Source organism: Physcomitrium patens, chromosome 22 (assembly GCF_059467195.1).
Source record: "Physcomitrium patens ecotype Gransden chromosome 22, ASM5946719v1, whole genome shotgun sequence".
In the NCBI taxonomy this organism is placed as follows: Eukaryota; Viridiplantae; Streptophyta; class Bryopsida; order Funariales; family Funariaceae; genus Physcomitrium; species Physcomitrium patens.
In genome coordinates, this window is record NC_143431.1 from 12,767,009 (window position 1) to 12,793,712 (window position 26,704).

The 26,704-nt window shown below is 39.7% G+C and overlaps 1 protein-coding gene across 5 annotated transcripts in view; it reads left to right on the forward strand.

Moving 5' to 3' along the window:
* The window catches only part of LOC112275048 (uncharacterized), a 33,588-nt gene extending 7,101 nt beyond the window's left edge, over nt 1-26,487 (forward strand). Inside the window, exons 16-69 of one of the 5 annotated variants that reach the window (XR_002967630.3) lie at nt 223-346; nt 529-921; nt 1,167-1,376; nt 1,564-1,673; nt 1,860-1,956; nt 2,077-2,175; nt 2,588-2,758; nt 3,029-3,103; nt 3,420-4,064; nt 4,256-4,792; nt 5,011-5,154; nt 5,629-5,742; nt 5,914-6,098; nt 6,227-6,335; nt 6,501-6,644; nt 7,210-7,563; nt 7,748-7,998; nt 8,327-8,750; nt 8,934-9,134; nt 9,678-9,781; nt 10,191-10,483; nt 10,699-10,792; nt 10,896-11,288; nt 11,563-11,780; nt 12,162-12,348; nt 12,472-12,805; nt 13,027-13,188; nt 13,578-13,741; nt 13,991-14,174; nt 14,433-14,729; nt 14,948-15,145; nt 15,356-15,398; nt 15,557-15,693; nt 15,887-16,420; nt 16,932-17,240; nt 17,516-17,992; nt 18,278-18,345; nt 18,700-19,036; nt 19,437-19,535; nt 19,648-19,803; nt 19,999-20,180; nt 20,526-20,775; nt 21,108-21,406; nt 21,523-21,697; nt 21,958-22,094; nt 22,272-22,398; nt 22,714-22,935; nt 23,114-23,473; nt 23,582-23,740; nt 24,023-24,316; nt 24,969-25,093; nt 25,282-25,343; nt 25,619-25,730; nt 25,923-26,487. Coding sequence is in view for 3 of the 5 variants with exons in the window: in XM_024504993.3 (XP_024360761.1) it covers nt 223-346; nt 529-921; nt 1,167-1,376; nt 1,564-1,673; nt 1,860-1,956; nt 2,077-2,175; nt 2,588-2,758; nt 3,029-3,103; nt 3,420-4,064; nt 4,256-4,792; nt 5,011-5,154; nt 5,629-5,742; nt 5,914-6,098; nt 6,227-6,335; nt 6,501-6,644; nt 7,210-7,563; nt 7,748-7,998; nt 8,327-8,750; nt 8,934-9,134; nt 9,678-9,781; nt 10,191-10,483; nt 10,699-10,792; nt 10,896-11,288; nt 11,563-11,780; nt 12,162-12,348; nt 12,472-12,805; nt 13,027-13,188; nt 13,578-13,741; nt 13,991-14,174; nt 14,433-14,729; nt 14,948-15,145; nt 15,356-15,398; nt 15,557-15,693; nt 15,887-16,420; nt 16,932-17,240; nt 17,516-17,992; nt 18,278-18,345; nt 18,700-19,036; nt 19,437-19,535; nt 19,648-19,803; nt 19,999-20,180; nt 20,526-20,775; nt 21,108-21,406; nt 21,523-21,697; nt 21,958-22,094; nt 22,272-22,398; nt 22,714-22,935; nt 23,114-23,473; nt 23,582-23,740; nt 24,023-24,316; nt 24,851-25,093; nt 25,282-25,343; nt 25,619-25,730; nt 25,923-26,234 (12,109 nt within the window). In the remaining 2 variants the exon portion in view is untranslated. Of the gene's footprint in view, nt 1-222; nt 347-528; nt 922-1,166; nt 1,377-1,563; nt 1,674-1,859; nt 1,957-2,076; nt 2,176-2,587; nt 2,759-3,028; nt 3,104-3,419; nt 4,065-4,255; nt 4,793-5,010; nt 5,155-5,628; nt 5,743-5,913; nt 6,099-6,226; nt 6,336-6,500; nt 6,645-7,209; nt 7,564-7,747; nt 7,999-8,326; nt 8,751-8,933; nt 9,135-9,677; nt 9,782-10,190; nt 10,484-10,698; nt 10,793-10,895; nt 11,289-11,562; nt 11,781-12,161; nt 12,349-12,471; nt 12,806-13,026; nt 13,189-13,577; nt 13,742-13,990; nt 14,175-14,432; nt 14,730-14,947; nt 15,146-15,355; nt 15,399-15,556; nt 15,694-15,886; nt 16,421-16,931; nt 17,241-17,515; nt 17,993-18,277; nt 18,346-18,699; nt 19,037-19,436; nt 19,536-19,647; nt 19,804-19,998; nt 20,181-20,525; nt 20,776-21,107; nt 21,407-21,522; nt 21,698-21,957; nt 22,095-22,271; nt 22,399-22,713; nt 22,936-23,113; nt 23,474-23,581; nt 23,741-24,022; nt 24,317-24,823; nt 25,094-25,281; nt 25,344-25,618; nt 25,731-25,922 lie in introns of those variants that run through there. The other 4 variants (XR_002967631.3, XM_024504993.3, XM_090246299.1 and 1 more) reach the window with 4 other exon arrangements.
* The last annotated feature ends 217 nt before the right edge of the window (nt 26,488-26,704 follow it).

Consider the following 26,704-nt stretch of genomic DNA (forward strand, 5'->3'; position numbering starts at 1 on the left):
TGTTGGAATTTAATTTTAGAAAATTATCAATTTTTTCATTGTCTTAGTTGGGCATCAAACCAACTGATTCTTGTATTCAGTCTGTTAGCTTGGCCTTTGCAAAGTGCACGTAGTTTGTTGCAGTACAGTAGATGTACTGCATGATCTTAAATAGCAGATGCATCTTTCATGTGCAGTGTTGCATTTGTTACTCTTTGTGACCTAAAATGCGACATTTTTCAGGTTTTTATTGGACTTGGACATTGCTGCTCCTAAGGTTACTATACCGACAGATTTCTATCCTGATGGCCAGCATCAGTGCAAAATGTTGCTCGACTTGGGTTATCTCAGCATCAAAACTTTGCCTGTACGTCTGTGCTCTTCTGTTGATTTATTTTTTCGATTTTTATTTTACCCCTTCAGTAGTAATGTTCTGATAGTACTCTTCTATGTTGACGCAGCGTTCTAGTTTCTTTGAATGATTACATTTGCTTGTAGGCAATGGGAGCTTTTGAATTGTTGAATGACTCAATTTTATTTTGGTTGTAGACTGATGGCTCCATTGATGACTCGTCGGAAGAAAATCAACTGTACATGCGCTTCCGCATTGGTCTAAAAGACATTTCAGCTTTCTTAGTAGATGGTGATTTTGATTGGCGGAAGCAGTATATTGTGAATTCTGCGACTGGCAAGCTTCGCGCTGTAAATGATAATTCGTCACGTCTGCCTGAAAGGTCTGAAAGTTCTGAGAACAGTGAAAATAAAGGAACGATTGATTTTGAAGGAAAAGAAGATGGTGCTAGTAATAATGTTGAAGAGGTGACTACGGGCTCAAACGACAGTCAGTCGAACGAGAGTTTTCGAAAAGTTGGTTCTGATGATGGAGACCTATTTTTCTTGCCTATGCTGGAGAAAACTGGAATGATAGTTGCGCTTGAACAGGTGAATCCTACATTTATTCATGAACAGCGATGTACGTTGCAAATGGGAATTTTTTCGAGTTAAGTTGCGCTGCAGATCATGTGTTAGCTCATTGCACAATGTAATTGATAGCAACATATTGGATCTTCAGTTCTATTAGTCTGACATCTAACGCCGTTACATTGCTGTATATTGATTTTATTTTATTGCTAACAAAATCTATCTTGTTACTAAAAATTTTGATGCTTAAAATTTTGGTGGTACAGATCTGTGTGCCACATCCGAAATACCCAACGACAAGGGTGGCAATAAGGGTGCAGTCTGTTGGATTCCAGTTCTCTCCTGCGCGATACCATCGAATAATGCAAGTAGTTGAGGTATTTTCTGGTGGTCCTGATGTCGATGCTACCCAGTCAGCGTTTCGACCATGGGATTCTCCAGATTTTGATGGGAAAATGATGGTTCTTTCCTGGAAGGTAAGTTTATGTTCGTCAATACTGTACTGTTGCCTTTTTTCGCTGTTGATATTTACAGTATACTTACACGTATTCACTGCAACATTGCTTTGTCACGATTCATGCACTTGTTGAGGCGATTCATCGTTCGTAATTACTAACAATTCTAAATGCAGGCTGCTATCTTACACTTCTATTGTGCATGTAGGGGGTGGGACACAGAGAAGCTAAATGGGAGGATCGCTATGGTGCGTTAGCGGGGCCTTTTCTTTACTTATTAGAATCCGACACATCACTAAGTTACAAAACTTATCACTCGTAAGTTACTTTTCAACATCTCAATATGAGTATGCAGTGCCTTGAGTTAAAGATTTAATTCTTCAAAATTATTTCTCTTTGATGTTTTTTTTTAAAGTCAAAGCCTGCGCACTTTGTTTATATCAGGATTGATGGTTGAAGTGTGCACTCTGTCTCATATCAACTGACATTGTTTTGTATGTGTAGCCTGTTGGCTAAGAAGGTCTTCAATGTTCCTAAGGAATCTTTGGGCGGTTTGGAAAATGTCATTGCGATTTGTGATGCTGGTCAACTAGAAAATAAGGTACCTAATTTCGTGTAACTACCTGGCATGGATGGCTTGTTAGCAGTAACTAGGCTATCGCTGGATTTGCAGAGTTCTGTTAATGTACTAAATTTGCTTGTTGCCTGCATTTGAACTCAGGTGACCGAATCTGCAGGAGCTCTTCTGCTGCGTTTTGAGGATGAAAATTCAAGAAACACCTGGCAAGGAAGATTTGCAGGGGCCATATATCGTGCATCAGTAAGTCATGGTTCTTGGTTTTAAATGGCCATTTAGAATTTTAATCGTGTGTGTACATTCAGAGATGACTGCATACGTAACACTGTATTTTCCTATAACATCTTTTCACTTACCTTTTTGCAGAGCCAGAGACTAGATGTCTTCCATTAGAGAGGGTCTAGCTCTAATAGTTTACGTTTTCTTAATGCTTCGCTGAAAAAATTTCGAGTGATGTTTCTCGTCTAATTCGAGGTCTAGAATATGGAAGGTGGACTCTTGTTTCGTCAGGCGAAGCATCATATGCTCGTATTGTTGGGCGACTAGGAAATTGTCAAAAGTTGCGAAGTCCATTTTCCGCTGGACGATGTCAGGATGAAGATGTTTTGCTCAGTCGGAAGCTCGTACTAACGCACGTTTGTTTCCGGGATTTTAGTCCCCTGGTGCAGTTACAGGGCTTCAAAGTGGAAAGGGTGAAAGTAATGATTCAGTGGGAGATGGCTCTGAATCGGAAGATGTTGACCACGTAGAGCGGGCTGAGCAAGAAACGATCTTTTTGACTGGAGTTCTCAATGAATTGAAAATTGTCATAAGCAACAGTCGTGATGTAAGATGATTTTTTCACCTAAAGTTTCTTTAACGTTGAGTTGTGTCATTAACCTTATTGCTGGAATTTATGATTACTCTTGGTAAACCGTTTTGTTTTAGTATTGGAATGAACTCACGTGTATTTGAAGGAAAACTGTTGCAAATACCACTTCCAAAACTGAGAAAATTCATGTATTATGTCTTTTATATCGTCTTGTTCTCGATTGTATCATTATGAAAAGAAGAAAACTACTAATAAATTCAATTATGGTAACGTGGTCTTTTGCAGATTGATTACACGTCACCAAAGCTGTTGCTTGTACCCGAAAAGCCACTATTGGAGCTCCGCGCTATTGGAACGAAGGTAATAAATATCTAGTTTTCTTTAATAGAATCGGCTGTGATTGACTTTCATGCAGATTCGCTGTATCTGTTCTTCCTTCAAATTTAAGCCTTTTATCCCCATTGTACCTAGTTTGCTGCATTGAATCGGAGCATCTTGAGATGTGGCAGCTGCGTAGCAAGTATATTATGCTACCAAAGATGAGAATAAAATGATTGCGTCTTACATTTGACGGTGGTTCTATTGAGGAGTTTAACCGTATAATACTTTCGCCCAGAATACATGCATGGCCTTCAGTACTGAAATAATAGCAACACACTTAACGCTTTTCCTGCAGGTGCAATTTGTTATGAGAAAAAATGACATGTTAGTCGGAGCTGTACTACAAGCTTTAGAGATTGAGGACAAATTCCATGGTCACGTTTCACATTCGTGCCGTTTCTTGGCTCGGTCCTATATCAAGCAAGAAAGAGACCTAAAAGAGAAGGATGACAACCAAAAGGTCAAATCATCGTCTTCACACCATTCAGACCAGAATACTTTAGAAAATCGTAAGCTTCAGAGCATTGGAAGCAATGGAGGTAAGAAGAAGCTTGCAAATAGTTCAGGTAACAATTCAAGAAAATCAGGCCATTCAAGGTCGAAACATAGTCATCATGGTATATCTGGAGATGAACGATTCTTTGATGCTAATGATGAAAGCGGTTATGAAAGTAGCTCAAGCAACTTTAGTTCACACAAACTTCAGAGCAGTAGTTCCGATGCTGCGTCAAAGTTCTATGATGTTGAAGACGGTGAGGATGATCATGGTGAACCTCCAAGTTTTAAGAGAGAGGTAGGCCTTTTGCCGGGATCTGCTTCACCACAGCCAGGTAAAGATGGTCAAGACGTGACTGAAAAAGAAGAGCTTCAGAGTTTTGTGAAGGCCCAAATCATTATGACTTCTCCAGATTCACCTACGTATGCCTCAATTGATAAAGAGGTTGGCTATGAATTAAATATGGTTTTCTTATCCAGTTCTGCGTATATGTTTATGTTGTGTTCAGTATACCTTTTCTAATACATTCTGGGGCAGTTTATGAACTTAGAATTCCATGTTGTATATTTTTCTTGTTTTGGTATCTAATCGTCATACTTGTAGATTTTCTGAGCGCTTTACGTTTGTCTTAACAGGTGCGGCTGTCATTGTCTGCTCTAACATTCTACTGCAATCGGCCGACAGTTATTGCTGCTTTGGATCTTGTGACAGCCATTACTGCGGATGTCCAACCTAAGCGGGATGACGAGTCGCCTCCGCAGGTTGCAGATGCCAACGAAGGTTCTCAAAAGTCTACAGAAAAAGATGCCAAAAACAGTCCTGATGCATCAGGTAACGTTGGGAAAGTTGGGAAAGATGAAGATGCAGTGGACGGAGGGGGTGATAAAATTGAGGGTGATGATAAGGAAAATCCTCAGGCCTCTTCTGCAGATAATGACGGGGTTGTAACTACGATTAATCCGAAAGTGGTGGAAGATGTGGATGAGCTGGGCAATCCCAAGATTGCACCCAAGAGAAAAGACTCTGTTGTCAAAGGACTTTTGGGTAAAGGAAAAGACAGGGTGGTATTTTTGTTGGTGTTAGACATGGAGCTTGCTGAAATCGTCTTGAACAACGAAGATGGCTCTCAGCTATCAACTCTTTCTCAAGATAATTTTCATACTGATGTGAAGGTACTATTGAATTTTCATGAATATTCCATTGACAATTTGTTTCGTTTATTCTCGTATCTCTTTGCCAATGCACATCTGAAGTTTTTTTTTCACGGGGTATCTTTTAGTTTATTCCAGTAGTTACTTTTGCTCGTCTGGTTCTTCCAAGGTTGAAATCTATTGAAAGAAGTCGAGGTTTTATATATGAATGACCTGGCGTAATTTGCGATTTTGAACAGATTTATCCAGCTTCATGGGGAGTCAAGGTCACTTTAGGTAATCTTCGCATAAGCGATGATAACGTGAAGGACAATCATTATAGAGACATCCCTTATCAATACATTTGTGACATGAGAGATCCAGGCGGTTCTTCTTTCATTGAGGTTAAAATCAGATCCACTAAAGTTCCTCTTTTGAGTTATTTGTTATTCACTCCGTGATCCAATTTCTTATTTGTTGAAAAGACGAGATTTGCCATAGGTGGATGGACTGTGGATGGTTTCGTCTTTCTCCCTCAACATGTGATTACAGAATTGCTTCATGTTTATCTGCAGGAATAATACTCTTCTAAGAATCGCTCTATTTTAAACTACTGTTAAGATTTTAGCTAGCTCCGTACAAGCTATGCACTCGTTAAAGCATAATCTATGGTTATACTTTGTGATAAACTTTCAGTCCATTACACTGCAACTAATCGGCCTTTATTCGGATCTGCTTTTTTGTTGACATTTCGAACAAAGAGTTCTCAACATTTTATTGTGAGCTAAATACTCTACATACAACAAGGCATTTATGCAAGTTTTAGATATTATGATTCAATAATTTAAATTATCTTTTTTTGGAATGTATGTGGACAGCTGGAATTTGAGTCTTTTAACGAAGATGACCTTGACTATGAGGGTTACGAATTCAGTGTTGCCGGTAAACTATCTGAAGTGCGGCTCGTTTATCTCAACCGCTTCATTCAGGAGGTGAGTTCCAGATATTTGTCCCCAAAATATGCCTTGCTACGTTTCATAGTTGTATTTTGATGGTCCAACTATCTGGTGGGTAACAGTAAAACTGAAGTTTGTATTTTTTATAGTTAAAAGGCAAATGCATAATCCTGTTTGCAAAGCCTTAAATGTTAATGCTGCTTGCAGATAACTGCTTATTTCATGGGCCTTGTACCTCCAAGTTCGGACTATGTAATGAAGCTGAAAGATCACGCATCTGACTACGAAAAGCTTTTCTCTCAGTCAGAGATTCAGGGACAACCATCAGTGAAGCTGGATCTTTCTCTATCTAAGCCCATCATCATAATGCCTCGTGGAACTTATAGTACTGAGTGAGTTCAATCTGTTCTTAGTCAACATGTTGTTGATTTTCTAGTTTATGATCAATTTTTTGTTCACTGTTCTCTTGTTACCTGGTTACAGTATGCAGTTCTTATGAGTTCTATTTGCTGATCAACAGTTTTATGGAGCTTGATATTCTGCATATCAACATACGTAGCAGTTCTGAATGGTTTGGCGGAAGGAAGGAGCAGCTCGAAGCTATTCGCTTAGAAACAATCACGCTCGATGTAACAAGTTCACCCTTGATGCAGTGATGTTGAATGGATGTTTTCTTTTTGAGTACAAGATAATAAATAGGAACTTGAGATGAAAAGGGTCAGAAAAACTTGAGTATTGATGTCGATGCATGAGCAATTTAACCTAGATGATCGATTTTGAACTCGGACATGCAGATTGAGGATGTCAGTCTAACTGTTGGACTTGGAGGCGAAGTCGGGAGTGAGATTTTTGATCGAGCAAGAGGGTTTGGGCTTGTGGTCAGGCGCTCCCTACGAGATCTTTGGCATAAGGTGCCAGTTATTGAAGCAACAGTCAAGGTATAATTTTATGATCCGTACTTTTTCAGCTCTTCTGTGTGAACCCAGATATAACGCCGTACACGCCTTGTTGCATCAAAATATTAATAATGCGTCTGTCTGTGCTTTAATTTCTTTACTCGAATGATCCAATTCGAAGTATTGCCTACTTGTATTGCCAGTCACTTCGACATGAGCTCTTGGTTATGTGGATCGAGCTCGGTATCTGGTTACCATTGACGCGGTTTTTAAGCTGCTGTCCAATCTTGTTCACGTTTGTTAAAGTTTCAGAGTTGAATATCGGCCTCAAGTATAAGTGTGCCCTGAAGTTGATAAGTATGGCCTGAACTCGTTGAATTCCTTGCTTGTAAGGATTTTCGAAATAGATCTGAGGTGAGAGTTTTATGGATCTAAATTTGTATCAAACCGTATCTTCATTGCTCGGGTAACAATGTAAACATTTTAACCTCGAATATCAGTGGTATTTGAACATGAACGCGAAAACCTCTAATTTTACGCATCGACCATGAGGATGCTAATGAAGGCGCTACCTTGTTTTAATATTTAAACATGTCTTCGCCGGCAGGTTGAAGAGCTTCGGGCATCGCTTTCAGACAAGGAATATCAAGTGATAACTGAGTGCGTGACACAGAACATGGCTGAAACACCAGACTTACCTCCTACACTCTATGATAAAACTCCTTCAGCCCAGGAAAAGCTCATGGCCGAGGATGAAGCTCAAAAGCTGGATAGAGAAGGAGCTAGTAGTAGAGACATTGTTGCTGAGGAGCCACAAGCAGCGAATGATCAAGTTCAAGAAGGGAATGGCTCGTCATCTGAGAAGCCATACACTACGATCAAAGTTGGAGTGGGGATTGATCTGGTTGAACTGCGCTTATTTGTTGGTGGCACCAGAGATGCATCTCTTGCGACTGTCCAGGTTAGGCTTCAAAGAGAGATCGAGGTTATTAAAAAAGAAGTAAATCATGCTTGAGAATCTCCAGTTCACATCGTGTGAGCTGCTAGAGGAACTTGTGTGGAATTTTCGCTAAAAATAATTCTTCGATTTTTTGATATAGTTAGCTATTTTGTTCAACATCTTATGTTTTGTTTACTCTTTGCAGATAATTGGCGTGTGGGCGTCATATAAGTCAAACAACGTTGGAGCTTCAGTTGTGATGGCATCACTAGAAAGGCTTAGTCTGAAAGATGAACGTGAAGGAACCGATCCAGAGATGCAATACATGATTGGCCATGCAGATGATAAAGCACCGAACACGTTGGAAGGTGACCCTGGTCTTGCTAAAAGAAACAGAAAAGAGAAAAAAGCGAATGACACTGCAGTTGGAACTTCACAGTCACCACGTGGATGGGGGTATGATACTGCTATCTATATATGACTTATATTCGCCGCTTGACATGGTTTCGTTTTCCTAAAATATTTTAGCAATCATGTGAAACTGGAAACATTTTACAGTTTTTCGGTCAAATAAACAGCAGCGATCCAAATCAATCCCGGTTTTCTTATGGTATTTAGTGTTGATAATCTTGAAAACAATGGACGTCCTAAATGCTTAATATAGATGTGTGTCTTGTCGATATACTCAATCTTTCTCCAACAAAATAGATACCTGCTTTTAATTCGTCGTGCAGTTACCATCTCTGGTTGAAAAATTTCTGAACAATGAAGTCGTAATCTGCAGATCCGGATTGACAATGCTTGTGGTTGATGCCAAACTTAGTCCAACCCAACAACAGGTTTCTCTCCGTATTCAGCGTCCTCGGTTAGTGGTTGCCTTTGATTTTCTATTAGCAGTTGGGGAATTTTTCGTCCCATCAATGCACGAAACGCTGGCGGAGAAGGGTGACGAAAATCCACTTGACATGAAGAATGGGATGTTTCTTAATGACCACATATACAAACAAACGACGAAGGAAATTCGAATTTCACCGAAAAGACCTCTGGTTGCTGACCATGAAGGTGTGCATGAGTATGTATATGACGGTCAAGGAAACAAATTGCGGCTTTTAAACCGACATGGTGAAGATTTGTCTATGTTTTCTCCAGAGGCCATAATCTTCGTCGGAGATGGTAAAAGATTGCGGTTTAGGAATGTGATCATTCAGGTATTTTCCTGGCTATCTCTTTAGGCGTTGTCGTGATCTTTTGTCTCAATCCTATCTCAAGCTTTAGCAATACAGTGCATGCAGTAATTGCATCCTAACTTCACATGATGGCTTTTTTGGATTGAACTATAAATTAGATACTCAAAGGTCAGCAATTCATCTTGAATATTACTTTTGTGATAGAATGGCAACTACTTGGATTCTTCTCTTTATCTCGGCAGCAACAGCAGCTATTCAGCATCAAAAGAAGATGGAGTTTACATAGAAGGACCTCCTGAGGATTCTGATGCATCGAGCACCGTTTCATCACATGTAGAGGATAAAAAGGATACTGAGAAAAAAGCTGATGACAAGCCACCTGTGGAGATTGTTTTTGACTTACAGGTACTGTGTCTTCAAGAACATGGAATAATGCTGGGGTCTCTCTTTTTTTTCAATTTCCTAAGAATACCCCTCTCATTAACGTAAATTAGAACTAATGTATTCAATTTATGATGTTACTTATGGCTCGGAAGGAATCGCTAACACCTGCCAGTGTCATACATGAAGATGGTTATCGTTTTTTTTTTTTTAACTACGATGTTTTTCGGGATTGCCTAAATTGAGAAATCAATTTGATTAAGATTTACTAAGTAGATAATTGATGAATAATTTGGAACTTCGATGATCTTTTTGGTGTGCTACATTCGGTTGTTTGCAAATTTAAATTAATCATTTATTTTGTATCTTGGATTAGACATGTCAGGAGAGTGAAACTCTATAAACGAGCAGGTTGACATAAGCGTGATTGTTAATGTGGATTGAATTGTTGCCGTCTGTCGATTTGGCCCCAGCTCCTTTGTCTCTTACTCTTGAAAATCTCACTCCAGAATAGTGTTTATGCTTGCCATTTAGTTGAAGTATTGACAGGCTCTAAATGCATGACAGGCAATTGGCCCAGACCTTACCCTTTATGACAGTATTGGTCGAAAAGCCGAAACTTTGGTCCTTCCTGAGCGACATCTCCGTGCCAGTATGAATGTTTTTGCCAGGTATTCTTTTTATGACCTCAGGTTGTTGTGCAATCAAGTATTGGCTTAATTATCTTGCGCTCGGGCATATGACTAGTAGTTTAATCAAGAGTACAAAAGAAATTCTCTGACATTTGTAGGTTCCATCGTCATTGTGTTCTTACTTTCTTGATTTTGAAGATGTTCTATGTATGGTATATGTCTAATCTTCTGTTAAAGAGTGTCACGTGACGTAGTGTGGTGATCTCAAGCATTATCCGTTTTCTGAGTTCTTGAGATTTATGTAGCGTCTTCAATATCTGCGTGATGAACGTGTATAAATACATTTCCTTATCTCTTGTTAAGTTCTTAACTGTAATCCTGTTATGACATGTATGGAACTTTGGAGGACCAGTTTAGTGGATAATTTCGCTTTCATCTGTTACTGCAGGTTTTCAATGAAGGGAGATGATATGGAACTTGCAGCAAATTTGAATGGTTTGACGGTGGAGTCAACAAGTGGTGTGAGTGTTTTGGAGCCTTTTGATGCTTGTTTAAGCTATTCAAAGGTGGAAGGGAAACAAAACATTCACGTCAGCATGACAGAGATCTATATGAACTTCTCCTTCAGTATTCTCCAGCTCATTTTACGCCTACAGGATGATGTCATGTCTATTATGCGCATCACATCTGAACAGGTCACTATTGAGTGTTCAGAATTTGAAAAGATATGGGGAGATGATGGTAAGGCTGTTCCTACGCATTTCAAAGTTGGTTTATATATATATACATAAATATATATTTTTCTGAGAAAAATCTCGAAAAACAGAAACTCTCTAGGTAGATACTAAAATGTCTACCCTGTGCTCCAAATAATTAGTCGTAAACTGCTCGGTCGTTGTTATTGTGGTCACCTTTGTGATTAAATAAAGGGTTTAACTCTGAAGCGTGTCTTGTAGACTCTGAAATTGCAGCAGGTGGGTCGCACCTTGCTTTTTGGCGCCCTAGACCACCGCCTGGATTTGCGGTACTTGGTGACTGTGTAACACCCTTGTAAGTTTACTAAAGAAAAAATCTCATGATTTTCAGAAGTTATTTTAAGTGCTTTCTGTATGAAAATTATTATCTATTGACATATGATGTTGTCAAATTTCAGGGATGAGCCCCCATCGAAGGGCGTCTTAACAATCAACATGGCCTTAGCGAGAGGGAAGAGACCTACAGGATTTAAATGTGTATGGACTTCAATGGGCCTTGCCTCTGACGATTCCGTGAAGTCTCGCGTGGATGGAAGGTCTTCTCACTTGAGTGAGCGTAGTATTAAACAAGAACTGGATGATGCTGCCATCAGCATATCTGATGACGAGGACACGCTGAAGAAAGGCTGTTGTGTCTGGTTGCCAATTCCACCAGAAGGTTATGTGGCTCTTGGCTGTGTGGTTTGGAAAGGACAGGAACAACCTCCTCCATCAGCAACTATCTGCGTTTTGAATGCACTTATATCACCATGTTCAATGCGAGATTGTATCAACATTAAGGGACATCGTAGGTGAGTTGATTTCCTTCTAACAACTGAACATATTTAATGTGTCTACTGTCGATTAGAAGCAGATGTTGTTGATGTTAAAAGAGACAGTAGTTAAACGTTGCAGATTAACTCTTTTAGCATTCTTGTCATCACAGTAACTTCAAATCGTGTTGGTGAGGCATTTCGCAATTGGTTAATTAATATGGAGTTGTAATCGAGGAAACTGTAGATGCTGAGACTCTTCTTCACAATTTCAAATGCTCATGAAATGTCCTCATTAAGTTTGGGATTGCAGGTCTGCTGATGTGGATTCACATAATAAGTGGGCATTTTGGCGTGCCGATAACTCAATTGGCACTTTCTTTCTAGAAAACGATCCGAAGGAATTTATTCCACCCCAGGCTTATGATCTTCGTCTTGCTATCTCAAAATATGGTCTTTTCACTGTCAAAGAAACAGTTCCAAGCTCAGACCATCCACAAACAAGATTGTCGCGTACATTAATGCCCATTGGTGCGTCATTTAGAAACTCTAAGAATTTGACTAAATTCTATGACATGTGTCGCACATTAGCAGGTTATGGAAAACGATATTTCATGTTGTCACCTTAACGACGATGTGGTTAGCATAAAATATCTTTGTGTTGCTCTTATGAATGAAGGTATATGTTTTTGTTGATTCAGTCTTTGACTAGGTTGTGCTGGGAGGAAGTCCTGCACAAAGATAACCGCTTGGTGTTCTGTTTTGTCACCGTTCTTTACCTGTCTAGATTGGGATTAACGGCAACTCGCCTTTGATTTGAACGTCTGTTTTCAGTTTCTTCTCATGCTTACTAGTACCTTTTCAAAGATTCCTGTGTCAATTTCTTCTAACGATTTCTCTATGTCATTGCAGACGAAGAGGGAGCTTGCACCACTGGGTTACTAACAGCGGTAGTCTCATCGGGTAGGATATACGAGAATGTGGGGAGGTTCAGATTGGTTTGGTGGAACAAGGGCAATGGATCAAAAGATGGTATCTCCATTTGGCGACCCATCGTGCCATCGGGGTGTGCCATGCTTGGTGACATAGTCGTGGAGGGGTAATGCCTGGTCTTCTTTTGCTTATTGCATATTATAACAGCCCTTCCCCACGAATTTAATCTGCATAGATTGTAAAAGCTTGAAAGGAATGTCCTTAATATCGTTTCTATATTTTTATGCAGATACGAACCTCCAGGTACAGGGCTTGTGCTTCGTGACACAGACGAAGGGGGTTTGATTAGCAAGCCAGAACGTTTCCAGGAATTGGCTCACATTTCTAAACAAAAACACTTCGATGGTGTTTACTTCTGGATTCCAGTTCCTCCACCAGGGTATTCAGTAATTGGCTGCATAGCTGGCAAGAACTCCCGCCCTGATGAAGATGTCATGCAGAGTATCCGTTGTGTACGGAATGATCTTGTCAGCAGTGCTAATTTTGCGGAATCTAGTCTGTGGACCACGAGGTCGTTGAAACCAGGACAGCAACAGCTGAGTATCTGGCCTGTAGAGAACGAGGTGAGAGGAACAATTCTATTATTTTTTTCTTGGAGATTGTGCCTTCAAGTATTGTATCTGTTCTTTAATTACTGCACATCATGATGCAATACTCTTTTTCTGCACTTCGAAGCGTGGTTGATGCGTCCATAAGATTTGCTTAACTATCCTAGTTGCTTGTACAATCGTTAAAAACTAGAGTAGTATATTACGATCGTCAGACATTATATTGCTTGTTGCAGGCAAAAACTTTTTTTGTTAAGCCTGGAAGTTATGGAAGACCTCCAACACAAAGTGCCCTTGGGTTGGCGAATTTAGGAAGACAATCACAGCCGGACAATTTGTCTGTGGCTCTGGAAGTCAAGAGTATCTCTGCGACTTTCTATGATGATTTCGGCGGTTTTGTAAGCACAAATTTTTGTATTCTCTGGGGATGCTGCATTGATATGATTGTATCAAGAACGTTTTTAAACTGATTTGTTTGCACTGGTTGTGATTTTATGCTCAAAATTAAGCTTCTGGTATGTTGCAATAAACGTTTGCGCCTTTTCAGTTTATTTCCACTCTACTAAGTGTTTAAGTAATCATTCAAATTTCCTAGGAGCACACATGCCTCTGAAACTTTTTTTCTTTTTTCTACATCGTGTGTTCATTTAATGGTTGCACTTCCTAAACGAGGACTTTTGGCGTGGTTTATTACGAAGAATATGACGTGCTCATCCCTTTTTTTTTTATAAGAGCAGCTATGGCCTCTCACATTCCAAAGCAATGAAACATTGGTTTGTGATTGTAGATGGCACCTCTGCTGGACGTATCGATTACAGGCGTTCAAGCAAGCTTGCATGGTCGAATGGAGGCGTTTAGCACAGTTCTCAATTTCTCTTTGACAACTACTACGTACAACAGCAAGTTTGACGTTTGGGAGCCTCTTGTTGAACCCTGTGTTGCGATTGTCAGGTGTGACTTCATATTTGCATTAACAAATTCTTTATTAATTCAACTGCTACTGTTATTGCAAACTGAACATAGGAAATTTCTACTCTCTATGTACAAACCCAGGTTAGAAAATGGAACTTGTTGAGTACTAGTTCATTAATGTGAACTTTGCCCATTCCTTCTTAGGAAGGCTCTCGCGTAGAGGTGAGGGTTGTGATTTTTGAAGATAGATCTCCAGCCTGAATGGATTTCTTGTGATGGGTGATTCAGATACGAGTATGACAGTGATCCACAAGACAAAGTACGACCTACAGTTTCCAGAGTTCGCATCAACACTGAAAGTGATTTCAATGTTAATATTTCTGTCGCCAATGCAAACATGTTGTTGGAAGCTTACTCAAGTTGGATGAAGTTAAATAAACTTGAAGAATCCAATAAGAAACAGGAATTTCAGGTGATTTGTTTATTACATCTCTAGAAATCACGAATTCCTAGTAATTTCTTGTTCTCTTTCATCTGTTGTGAAAACAAGCTACATCAATGTGCATTTGAATCACCTTATCAATATAACATTTTCTTGAACGTGACTACAAGTTTTCCTAAGAGTAAGTTATTGTCTAGAATTTCATACGCACTACTTTGATTTCAATGATTTGATTTCGAGTTTCGTAATGTTCCTGCTCAATAAACTTCTCGTTCTGGTAATGTGCAGGATAAGAGTGCAAGTTCGAATAACCTTAGTCGAAGGTTGTCGAAACTCAGTACAGATACTTCCGTGGATAATGAAAGCAACAAGAATTCTTTCATAATGGCACACAATGAGATTGGAGAGAAAGTCTGGCTAAGAACGGTTGAGGGCAGTGGAAAAGTTCAAGTAGCGCCATTATTATCAAACGGGACTGTCACCATTAAGTTGCCAGTTACTCGTTGTTTTAATAACTCTATTCACCACGATACAGTGCAGGGGCGCTCTGCGAAATTTTTGGCAATCCGGATTGGTGATGCCGTGGTAAGATTGTTTGATGTACGATTTGCTGCATGATATTTTCAAAGCTGTGTGAGTTCATCAGTAATATTTTTTTTTCACTCATACCGCCTTACTACGCAACGTTTTATTAAATGTTGTAGTAATTCATCCAGCTAGAAGATGATGCAATTGTGCGAAAAGGTTTGATTGTCAGTAGATACAGCGTCTTTCAGTTTTATAATAAACACTTTTGGTTTCAGTTGCCAGCGGATCACGGTGTCGGAGGGAGGGAATATATGGCAGCACTCCGTATAGTGCCTATAAATGCAACATCTAATAGCAAGCAGCCACAGTTCCAGAGTGCTCGTACTCGATGTGTGAATCCCTGTAAAGACGACAACACTGATCAAGCACATGTCTTCTGGGAGGAACTCTTTGTCTTTGAAGTTAGATCAGGGGTACGTTTTCATCTGCTTTCATCTGTTTATTTTTCAGATTGTTACTGATACACTTTGGCAAATTGAAGCATTGAAAATGTTTTTCTATTTCCAGCTTTATTGTTGTGTCCCTTTGAAAGAAAAAGCACATAACGTAATGAAAGACTTTGTCCGGAGCTCAATTCTCAGTTGACATAGTATCTTTTTCGATGATGGCAATACACCTACCAGGAAGCGAATCGTGCCGAGATTGTTGTTACCGACCTCGCCATTGGTATGTTTACTATGAAATTTTACTGTTATTCACAAAAACAACTAACGTTAGAACTCAGGTTCCGTAAGCTTCCAAATAGTTGCAATTACAATAGTGTATCCTACATATGTCTATCTTTAGTATTGACATGGATATTGTGATTTATCTGTCACTCGCAGGATCACCTGTTGGGTATTGCTCATTCAATATTACTGATAAAGGGATGGATGAATGGAGAGAAGATAAAAGTGACTCTGCCACTTCCTCTTCCCTTGCTCTTAGATCTGTAACTCTTCAGCCACCTAAAAGGAAGCAGGTAATTTATGATCTTTTGAAGATTTGGTTGCCCAGTCTCGTAACACTTGGATGTGCCCTTTTCGAAGTGAACATAGATCTGCTGCACAATTTTTGGTTATTGTGCATTTGTTCATCGATTTATTTGCGAGTTTTTATGCTGCCCGGTAGTGGTTTTTTTTCTGATTTGAGATGGTGATTTGTGCAAACTACAGAACGAGGATAAAGAGCCCCTTGATGAAGGATGTCAAAATGGTTTTATAAATTTGGCTGCACAAGTTTTTACCGCGAATGGAGAGGAAGCTGATGACGAAGATTCTGATGATGTAGAGTCTCAGCAAAATGAAAGCTCACAGAAATTTGGGGCAATTGAAGTGTCGGTCACCAAAAACGGGCCCTGGTCTCCAGTAAGACTAAATTACGGACTTGGTCCAGCACCATGGCACTTAGGGAGGGATTATTTGGCCAGTGAAATGGTTGTCCACGACGGAGTGAAGCATCTTTTTGTGCGAACTCTGGTGACGGTCGTGAATGAAACGGAATATCAACTTGAAGCTCGTTTGTGTCCAGATTTTCTTCTTGGTTCTGAAAAAGACGGTAATGAATTGGATGTCAACGGTTCCGAAAATGCTGTAGAGGAAGAAGTTTTTGAGAATCAAAGGAAACAACCTGGAAAAGCATGGAGTCATCCGACGTTGCCTACTGATCCAGGCCATTTTGGCACTCGAGACCTTTCTGGATCTTCCAAGGTACAAACCTTTGAGAATTTCTCAGGATTTTGATCTTGGTACTTATGAGGCTGTGCAAAGTTATTTATATAATGCATTTACAAAAAAAAACTTTTTTACTTAGAATTTAGTGTATTACTTACTATTCTTTGCATGTTTTTGAAATTTATGATCAGTAGTGCGCATGAATGATAATATGGATTATGTAGGAACGCTAGTAGTAGAGCTGCAGTGGCATATATGGCGAAGTGTCGAAGTGCTATTTTGATATGTGGAAGTGCCGTATTTCGTTTCTTTTATTTATTAATTGAAAATATGTACAAACTAGTGCAATAAGAAACGTCAAATTAATTGTTACATAATGGTAATGTATAAAATTTAGAAAATCTTCTAAATTATGCCTCAGTCATGGTTTTCAATCTCTGGTGTTATGTCGATATTATCTTAGTGGAGGCAACAACGACTGATCTATGTGTTCAAGATTAGTACAAGTAAAATCCTCACTTTTTGAGCCTCTTCCCTGTCTGCGCAGGAATTCCCGCAACTTCCACTTCCGGATGGTTGGGTTTGGATGACTGACTGGCAAGTCGACAAAACTGAAGTTGTTGATTACGATGGATGGGCTTACTCCAATGATTTTCATGCGCTTAGGGATTGGCCACCAACTAGTACCTGTGACAAAAACACATCATTCGTAAGACGTCGCCGGTGGGTTCGTTCGAGGCAACGCAAGGATAGTAGCAAGAATTTGTTGATATCGCTTGGAGTTTTAGAACCTCACAGTTCTGTTGCCTGTCCAATTGAAACTCTACGTACAGGAGGACCAGACTATGTTGTTCAGGTAAGATCTTACATGATTGTGATTTATGATGCTGGAGACTGCTCTACGGTTGGTGCGTGATTGAAGTTTTACAGTAAATTCTTAATACAACTCTACGTTATTGTTGTAGAGTGTGTGTAGTAGTGATTATTGTAAGTAGGAGCCTTCAAGATCAGGGCTCTCAACGGTTTGAAATTTTTTCACATTCAATCCGAAAATGTTGCTTATGAGGAAGTTGCTGATAACAAGTTTTGATTATCGTGGCTAACATTCTGAGTGATTGTCACATTCTACAGGTAAAGCCTCGTATAGGATCGGTGTCTTCAGGCGTTGTGCGTAGCTGGAGTTCTGTTGTATCACATAGAGGTAAACTGGAGCAGGGTAGAGTCAAGCAACCTTCGAAAGAGCTTCGTATTCGTGAGCTTCAGAATACCGAAGTGCTTTTAAGTTGCGCAGTCAAAGAACGTGACAGTAACTCGAATGACAATGATGTCTGGCTTTGTCTCGAGTGCAAAGCAACGGAGGTGGGGAAAAGCAGTCAGTTGGTTCCTATTAAGGATTGGCGCTTAACCATCTCTGCACCACTGGAGCTAATGAACTTCTTGCCTGTGGCATGCAAGTTTACAGTCTCAGAAAAGGCCAATGGAAAGGAATTTTTGGAGATACAAAGTGAGTCAGTCGAGCCTGGGGGGTCGAAGGCTATCATACTTGCTGATTTGCGGAAAGCTCTCTATCTGAAGTGGGTTCCACAGAGTGGCTGGCAACCCCAGGGAGTAAGTACTTTTAATTCAACTTAGACGTTAATATTTTTTAACTGATTTGTGGTGTTTCATCTCGAAAAAATAGTGAACAAATCTGAATATTGTTAAAATATAGTACTTATTACTAGAAGGTTTATCCATCAACGCCTCACAATTTCCAAATATGCTCCTGCTATACTTTAAGTGAGTTTCCACTGTTATATTCTGTGAGAGGTTCGATTTTTCTCAAAGTTGAAGCAGATCTTGAACTTTCTGCGCCTGATATAATCGTATATGTTTTGTGCTTGTGATGTGCAGGACGATTGTTTGATCTCACAACCGGGAAAAGACCCAGCCAAGGAAGTAGTTGTCACTAATGGAGTCAGGTAAAATACGTCACTTTCATAAACTTTATTTTTTCATTATGCTTAAAAGCCCTCTTAGATTAGATCCCTCTCTGTGAAAGCTTAGCATATTTTTCTTATACATTAGGATGATTTTCTTGTAAGAATGATTTAATCATTATCGTTTTATTAAATCTTTTGGTTTTTGGCTTAAGAATTCAATTTTAAATTGGTAATGTGCACATTCGGCAGTTCTTGCCTTCTCCCAGTTCTTTGAAAGGATTATTGGGCCAAAGAATTTGCTGACAATGTCCAAATATGCACTGCACTACTCTAGAAAAAACATTTAGCAGAAATAATAATTTGGTTAGCAATTATCTGTTCATCATACTGCAGGGATCTGGCCATTCACATGCAATACTGCCATGGCAACAATGACATCTCAGCAAGAGTTATACAATTTTACGTTCCATGCTGGTTAGATAGTACTGGTTGTCCTCCCATGAAGTGCAAATTGGTTGGTGCTGCCCATCTCGGGCGAAAAAAGTTCAAAAGCGACAAAAGTCGGGTCAGCAAAAAGCACATTCAGGAGATCGACGAAGAGGATATGCACCAGTTTCCTAGAATGCTATCCAATTATGACTCCAAGGTTATGGGACTAGCGGTGGCTTTGTCAGGATCTGAAAGCACTGCGTTTGGCCCTGTTTCACCCTTACAGCCTCTAGAGGATCCAGTAAGTTCTCACTTGTCATCTTGAGAAGGCTAACTTAGAATGCTTCAACTGTAAACTTGGGATGCAAATTATGATTTAAGGAACTTTCAAGCAATAACAATGATAATATGTAAACAATAATTAGGGATGCGTTGCCTTCTAGGCGGAAGAAATGACCAGATTATTCAACATTATCTGCACATTCAGAGGATTCTGAAAATTGCAAGAACTTAAACCTAAGCAGCCTCTGGAAGTAATACTTTTGGAAATAGATTATCTCTTAAATTTATATTTATGTGCATAAATTTTTATATTTTTTAAAGTTTGCAAGCAGATGCGCAGCTTGGTGAATCATTTTTCTTCGTGTAAGATTTATGAGAGGATATTAATGTGGTATTTTGAATTATTTCATTTTTCGCAGATTGGGAATGTGGATCTCCGAGTTGCTGATAATCAAAATTTGCAATTCAGATTCCTTGTTACAACAACGTTACATCCATACGGGTTTGCACAAACACAGGTACTTCTTTTCATAAGTATATGGAATCATTAGAGAAATTTAATCGTGTTGTACGTTTGCGTCATAAATTTGTATTCTAGAACCTACTTTAACCCGTGCAATTATGGAATAGGTGGTCCGCTTACGTCCGTATACGCTTTTCACAAATCGTCTTGGACGACCTCTTGAGCTGAGGCAGGCGGGCACTGATCAATCGGTGACTTTGCATCCTTGGGACTGGCGGACCACGTTTGGATTTCCAGCAATCCAGGATTCCCTTCAATTGCAGGTGAATGTGCACATTGTGGATTGAAGTATTATATACAGCCTTCTCTTTTCAACATTTTCCCCTTGACTTCCATGAGGCTTTTAAGAGAGCTGATTCTAGATTTAGCTAGCATTTATTAATATTTCGTTCAATATGGCCTTTTATTTGACGTCGAGGTCGCAAAAATTAACACGCCTGAGTCCTTTTTACTTGCAGATTAGATTGGAAGGATCAGAATGGTCCTTTCCATTTTCTGTTGATGACGAGGAGATTATCGACGTAATCGTTTGTCATATTGATGGGCGAAGGCAATCAGTCAGGCTTGATGTTCATGGCCACGTGGATGGATCTCGATTTCATGGCATTTTTCAGTTGGGATCCTCTCGTGGTCCTTACAGGTATGTGTTGATTTAACTTCTGAAACTATTCAACGATTGTTTTCATTTTTTTGTGTGAGCTTTGTTGTGAATGATGAAAGCTAAACTTCTCTCATATTCGGAACATCCTTCTCCTGTTGTGAAGTGTGGGCTCAATGATTGAATTTCTCTGTTGGCTAGTTTTTCCAATATGAGAGTAAAAATAAGTCACGATGCATCCCTGGGGTAAAGTTTCTACACTGCAGAGGCAATTTCTGTAGACGAAATTTTTCCATATGCTGTAAATTTTACGGTTTAGATGACGTGGATATGTGTTTCCAGCCATGCCTTGGAAACAATAATGATAGGGTGTGGTGTTTATTACAGGGTTGAAAATCGGACGCATAAGGAAACGATAAAATTTCGTCAGAAGGGTCTACACGAGAATGCTTGGAGGAGTGTAAGACCACATTCTTCGGCTATCTTCGCATGGGAGAATCTGCAGGGTGAAAAGCTCTTGGAGGTTGTTCAAGTCCGCGGGGATGTTCCCCGAAGTGCTGAGATAGATATTAACAAAATGGGTGATCATCCCCCGCTATCTGGAGACAGATCTGGATCCTTCAACATTTGTGTTCGGGTGTGCAAAACCTACCTTATTTACTACTTTTTCAATTAACAGTAGTGTGTATGAGAAGTATATTTCTGTACTCTAAGTATGTAACAGTTTCGTTTCGGTATGAAATTTTTGTGTGATGCAATCCAATTTGGGGTTCTGATGTGTGTTATTTTTTCTAAATTTGTTGGAGAGTGAAATGAAGTTTACTTGATTCGCGTATTACTGGCCAAACACAGTGAGGAAATAGCACAAACCACACGTGTGCACGCATTCCAGCAGATTTAGATGTCATGCACGAGTATATTACCCATTCCTATTATGCGAAACACTGATAGGACATTTTTTATACTCAGGTGTTGGATGCTCCAGAAGCCAAAATAGTGAGGTTTTTCAATTCAGAGGTAGAGATTCAAGACAAAGACCATGCACAGGGAGACGAAATTGAACAATCGGTTCCAAGTCAAGGTGCAACAGAACCCATGCAAGATGAACATGAAACACGCCCTGAGGCCCCTTCCCAAATGGAGATAGTTTTACGGGTTCACAAATTTGGTCTGTCCGTTGTTGACCAGTACCCACGGGAGTTAATTTTCTTCGTTATGGAAAAGGTGGACGTTATCTATGCGATGGGACTAGGCGACAATGTTAGTAGGTGAGTGCTAGGTTTATGATGCTATTGAGTAATTGAGACAAGAATCACGTGTCTTGCATTATCTTTAGTTTCTTCCTGTTGTTAATCTCTGTTATGGTTTTGGTGAGGTGGTGCAGGTTTACTGTAACTGTGGGCTATATGCAAGTAGATAATCAACTTCCTCTTACGCCTATGCCTGTATTACTAGCTCCTGAACTTCAAGAAGGTGAGGACTTTGTTGTCAAAGCCATTGCATCCATGAAAGCGGAGACCAACGAAGCGGATAAGGTTTATCCATATCTCAGTTTGAAGGTGCGTCGTTCTATCAGATTACCATATTGATCATGCGTTAATTTTTATGCTAATATGCTCAGGCACTGGTTTTGTGTATCATACGAAGTCCTCTGGTACTCACATTTTATTTTTATCTAAAAAGGCTTTCTCAGGAATGCTGCTAAAATTTTACGTGTGATAATCTAGGTGACTTTCTAATGAGGTATATTGATGATGCTCACTTTTTTTGTATATATATATTATTAAGCGGCCATAGCGAATGAATGGATCAATTGCAGGTTACTGAAAATGCGTGGCGTATCTGTGTTCATGAAGCATTAATATGGGCATTCTTGGAGATGTATAACAATCTGCATCTTGATCGTCTTTCATCTGATTCACCAGTTGTTCAAGTTGACCCAGAAATCCGCATAGAGTATGCTAACTCCTCCTTCCTCTATTCTTGCTAGGGTATTAAGCTATGATTAATGCTTTGATCATAGTATAGTTGACAGAAGCAATGTTCAACCATGCTTCTTAGAACATTGGAAGTATTGTCTAATTAGATGTTCATTGTTTTAAGTCAGCTCTACTGATTTGTGACTATTTTCAGGATCTTGGATGTTAGTGAAGTACGATTAAAGCTCTCAGTAGAAGCAAGTCCAGATCAACGGCCTGAAGGAAAGCTTGGCATCTGGGGTCCTGCGGTTACCACATTAGGCAACATCTCAAAAATGCCGGTCAGTGTTTCCATCCGAATGTAATTTACTGATGTTTGTTTGTACCATATGTTTTTATGACAACTATCGTATAGTGTTATTTTTCGCAATTGAGTTATAGAGACTCCCAGAATCTCCACAGAATGTCGTGAGTGAAAGCATTTGGGTATTTGATGACCAAACTGATTTAATCTGTGTAAAGTCGACCGCGATCACAGGAATGTTTACCACCTGCGAGTTTTGAAGTTAGAATACAATAGTTTAGAGGTCAACAGCGTTAAATCTTTCCGACTTCTGCATCAAAACTGATCGAATGCTTTCATATTTTGACGTCAGATTACCTTTCGCCCTGTATTTCGGGAGAACCGGCGCATGCGGAACAGCCAGGTGCAAGCCCAGGTATTGAACCGAGTGAAACGGGACCTTGTTCATCAACCTCTTCAGCTTCTAACAGGTGTGAACGTTCTTGGCATGACAAGTTCTACTTTCGGAACAATGAGCCGAGGCGCCGCAAGTTTGTCAAGAGATGATGAATTCATGCGCGTCAGAACCAATCAGGTCAGTATATAGACCCATGTCAAGTTTTCAAATCAATTTTCAATCTTGAAGCTGCCATTTAAGGATAAGTGAGAGCACTCTTAAATGGCTTCAAAACGTCGATAGTTATCCTTTGAGCTCCATTTATATCTGCAATCCTCATGTTATTTGAGATTGCTGAAGAAACTTCGCGGTGCAGGAGAACTCACGAAAAATAGAAGGCGTTAAAGATGGCATGGTCCAAGGAACTACATCTTTGGCTCGGGGGGTGGGTTATGGAGTAAAAGGAATTGTATCAAAGCCAGTTGATGGTGTTCGAGATGGGGGAGCCCCGGGATGCATCCAAGGTGTTGTTAAGGCCTTGATTGGGGTTGTTGCACAACCTCTAAGTGGGTGTCTGGACTTCATGTCTTTAAGTGTTAGTGGCATAGGCACCAGCTGCTCGAACTGCTTCGAACGTTTTGAACACGATCGAAAGTTTGAACGATATCGCCTTCCTCGTGCTATCAAAGGAGATGGCGTTCTTACTCCTTACGACTCTCATGCTGCCCATGGCCAGGTATTTCTCTTGTATTTTATGAGTCAGCAACTTAAAAACTTGTTAAAGTCTTTTCGTGACATTATTTTAAAAATAGAAAATTTAAAGTTTTTACGTTGGTGAATGCAGGCCATTTTGCGGCTAGCACAAAGCAGTCGTGCGATTGGAAGCATGGATGTTTTTAAAACTGCAGGAGTTTTTGCTTTCTCTGACTTTTATCAAGAGCATTTCTATCTTCCCAAAGATTACATTCTCATGCTGACAAATCGAAGAGTTTCGATGCTGCTGGTAAACTATCTTGACTTCTGCGATTTAATTTAATATCTCATGTCAAGAGCCTAGCATTTGTCGTTTTTATCTAATTGTACTCTATTAAATGGCACGAAATTCCTAGTTGAGAAAGGTTGCTTTTAGGAATCACTATTTTTCTCAAACGGATTTCTTGAACTTAAGTGGACGACGTGCACTAGCACTGCAGGTGGTTTGTCAATCATCGGCTCTTCTCTGCAATGTTCTTGATTGTTGGTTAGATTTTACAGTCTCATAAGTGATATAAATATCTTATGACAGAGCCCCTCGTCACATGAGCGGGACCCGAGGAAGGAGCTGACAGACCCTTGTACGATAAAGTGGGAAATTGAATGGAGTAACCTATTGTCCATGGAGGAGTCGAGTGAGTCCAGCGAATTGGGAATAACTCAGGTCCTGCTTCACCTGAAACATTCCTCAAAGGACTTCACCCAAGTTATATCGTGCTACCCCCCAAATGATTCAGAGATCCCTCAAGCCACCAAAATATACAGATCTGTTCATCAACAATGGCGATCATTTTGCCCAGCTCCCCAAGACCCATCGAAAGCCAAGGTAAAAATACTGTACTAAATAATTGAATCCATCGAAGTCTACATTTCCGATTCTCCTGCTCAACGTGTCGTCCGCCCATATTGCGCAGCATGTTAGTCACCATGCGCTCTTATCGATTTAGACATATCGATTGATGTCAGTTGTACATATGTGAATAATATCCGTGTGCAATTAATCTAAATTGATATGAATATACACCAACCAATTCATCTAAATGTATCAATTCAGATTAACCATACGTAAATATATAAACTGATTATTAATGTGATCGTTCTCTTACAAATCCTAATTTTAGGCACAAAGTACATGTTAATAGTCACACGAATTTAAGAAGAGCATATTCCCTTCAGGTCATTGTCTCTCTTGTTCTCAGTGGGACCTTGTAGTAGACGGTGGTCTAGTTCTAAGTGTACGCGTTAGTAATACATATCAAATTCTAAAGTAATTAATTCCTAAAGTAATTAATTCAGTCTTGGGATATTTGCATACTTGCTTAACTTATTGAAGAAGAATGTAAGATGCCACAAATGACAGAAGCCCAGAAGGTTAGGAAGACGTCCAAAAGCAGGATCAGTATGGGATAATAGCAAGAGAAGCAAGAATACCCAGGAGAATTCTGGCCGTTCACATCCTGAGCATTCTGATGCTTCAGAATCTTCTGGACAACGATGGGAGGTACAGGGAGCTCCAAAGACTTTGGGAGATGACGAGTTTCGGTGCGAAACTTCTTTAGGCAACCCAATTTGGAGTTTCAACAAAAATAAAGGATCTTGTCTGGTAGGAACTACCCTTTTCTACACCCGATCATTCTTTACAATATAGATAACTTGAAGTGCCATCGCATTGTAAAGGTTGTATTAAGTGCTTTTCGAAGTCCTTACTGAGGTAGCCTTTGCATGTTCTTTGCACTGTGTGTCCATGCCCTTACTTTTATGCTCATTGATCTGTCCTTCCCTGTGTTGTAGGGATCTGATTGTGTTACAGCGACGGATAGTATTTCATTTTGGCGTCCCGATCCGCCACCTGAGTAAGTTCCTTCATTTTTGGTCCTAATAAAACAGTAAGCAAGTAGTTTTGGAACACTGGAAACTCTTACTTGTTTTACTAATAATAGAAATAACTGTAGTTCGTAGATGTTCAGTATAGGCCAATGAATGAACAAATCAAGTCTCTTAACATTGAGTGACGAACATCCTAGTTCATTATTGTCACCATATTCAACAATATTATGTAGTCACTGAGTTGGTTAAAGCTTTTTGGTGACCGCTGACCTCTTCTATTTCGAATTAATCTTCTTTGTAGGTACATATCCCTTGGAGATGTTGCGTTCGTTGGAGATTATCCAGACAACCAGACTGTGATAACCTACAGATACGATGATGACAAATTCGAGAGGCCTTTGGACTTCGTTCTGGTACGGTTGTGGTACTTGATTATATTTTCCGTTAAGAAAATCTTTTTTGTTGAATATTTCGGAGTCCCTCAAGACTATAGAGACGCTAAACCCCTTCCTCTGATGCAATCTTTTGTAAGTGCCTTACATCGACTTGTTAAGGAAGCTTTGGAACTTGGAGCAACAAAACTAAGTCTGGTTGTTTTTTTACAGGTGTGGAGAAACTGGAGAGATGGATCTGGGAGTCCAATTTCCATATGGATGCCAAAGGCTCCAAATGGTTATGTGTCACTAGGATGCGTAGTGTGTGCTGATTTTGAAAAACCCGACCTGGACGTCGTGTGGTGTGTACACAGTGACATGACTGAAGAGACTACCTTGGAGGATAATCCAATCTGGAAGGCCCCAAGCGAAGCTCCTTGGCATTGTTTTGTCTACCCTGTGATTAGTGAAGTAAAAACTTTCGTTGCACTGCGAGAGGAAAAGAGTGAGAACACGCCTAAACCTAGAAAAGTAATTCTTTAAACGTAAGGTCAAGCCACATTCATGGCGTTGTCAACGCAACGTATTTGTAAACTAGTTCCTGTTTCTGGTGTAGGTTTGCGTGATAGTTACCTTCGTGTAGAAAATTATTAAATGTGTACATATATGGAAGTGAGTAGGTGCTTAAGTATTCTTCAGAATACTCGAGAGTATTCTAGAAGCTCAAAGTATGCCAAGTTTTGTAACCAATGTTAACATATGTAATATTCTTAATAAATTGCTGCGTTAATTTTAAGCTGATGTTACTGTGCTGTTTATGATTGAGTAAAACTGTTCATGAGAGTTTGTTGTGTCTCAAAACGTCCGGATTTACTAGGAGTCTTGTGCTGAAATTGAGAATTGTTTAATTTGTAAAACTGTGCAAGTTGTCCATGTAACTGTAGTGAAAAAGTAGATTAAACATTCTTTTCACTTTGAAGAACAGATGTTTGCCGTCATAGCACCTTACCCAA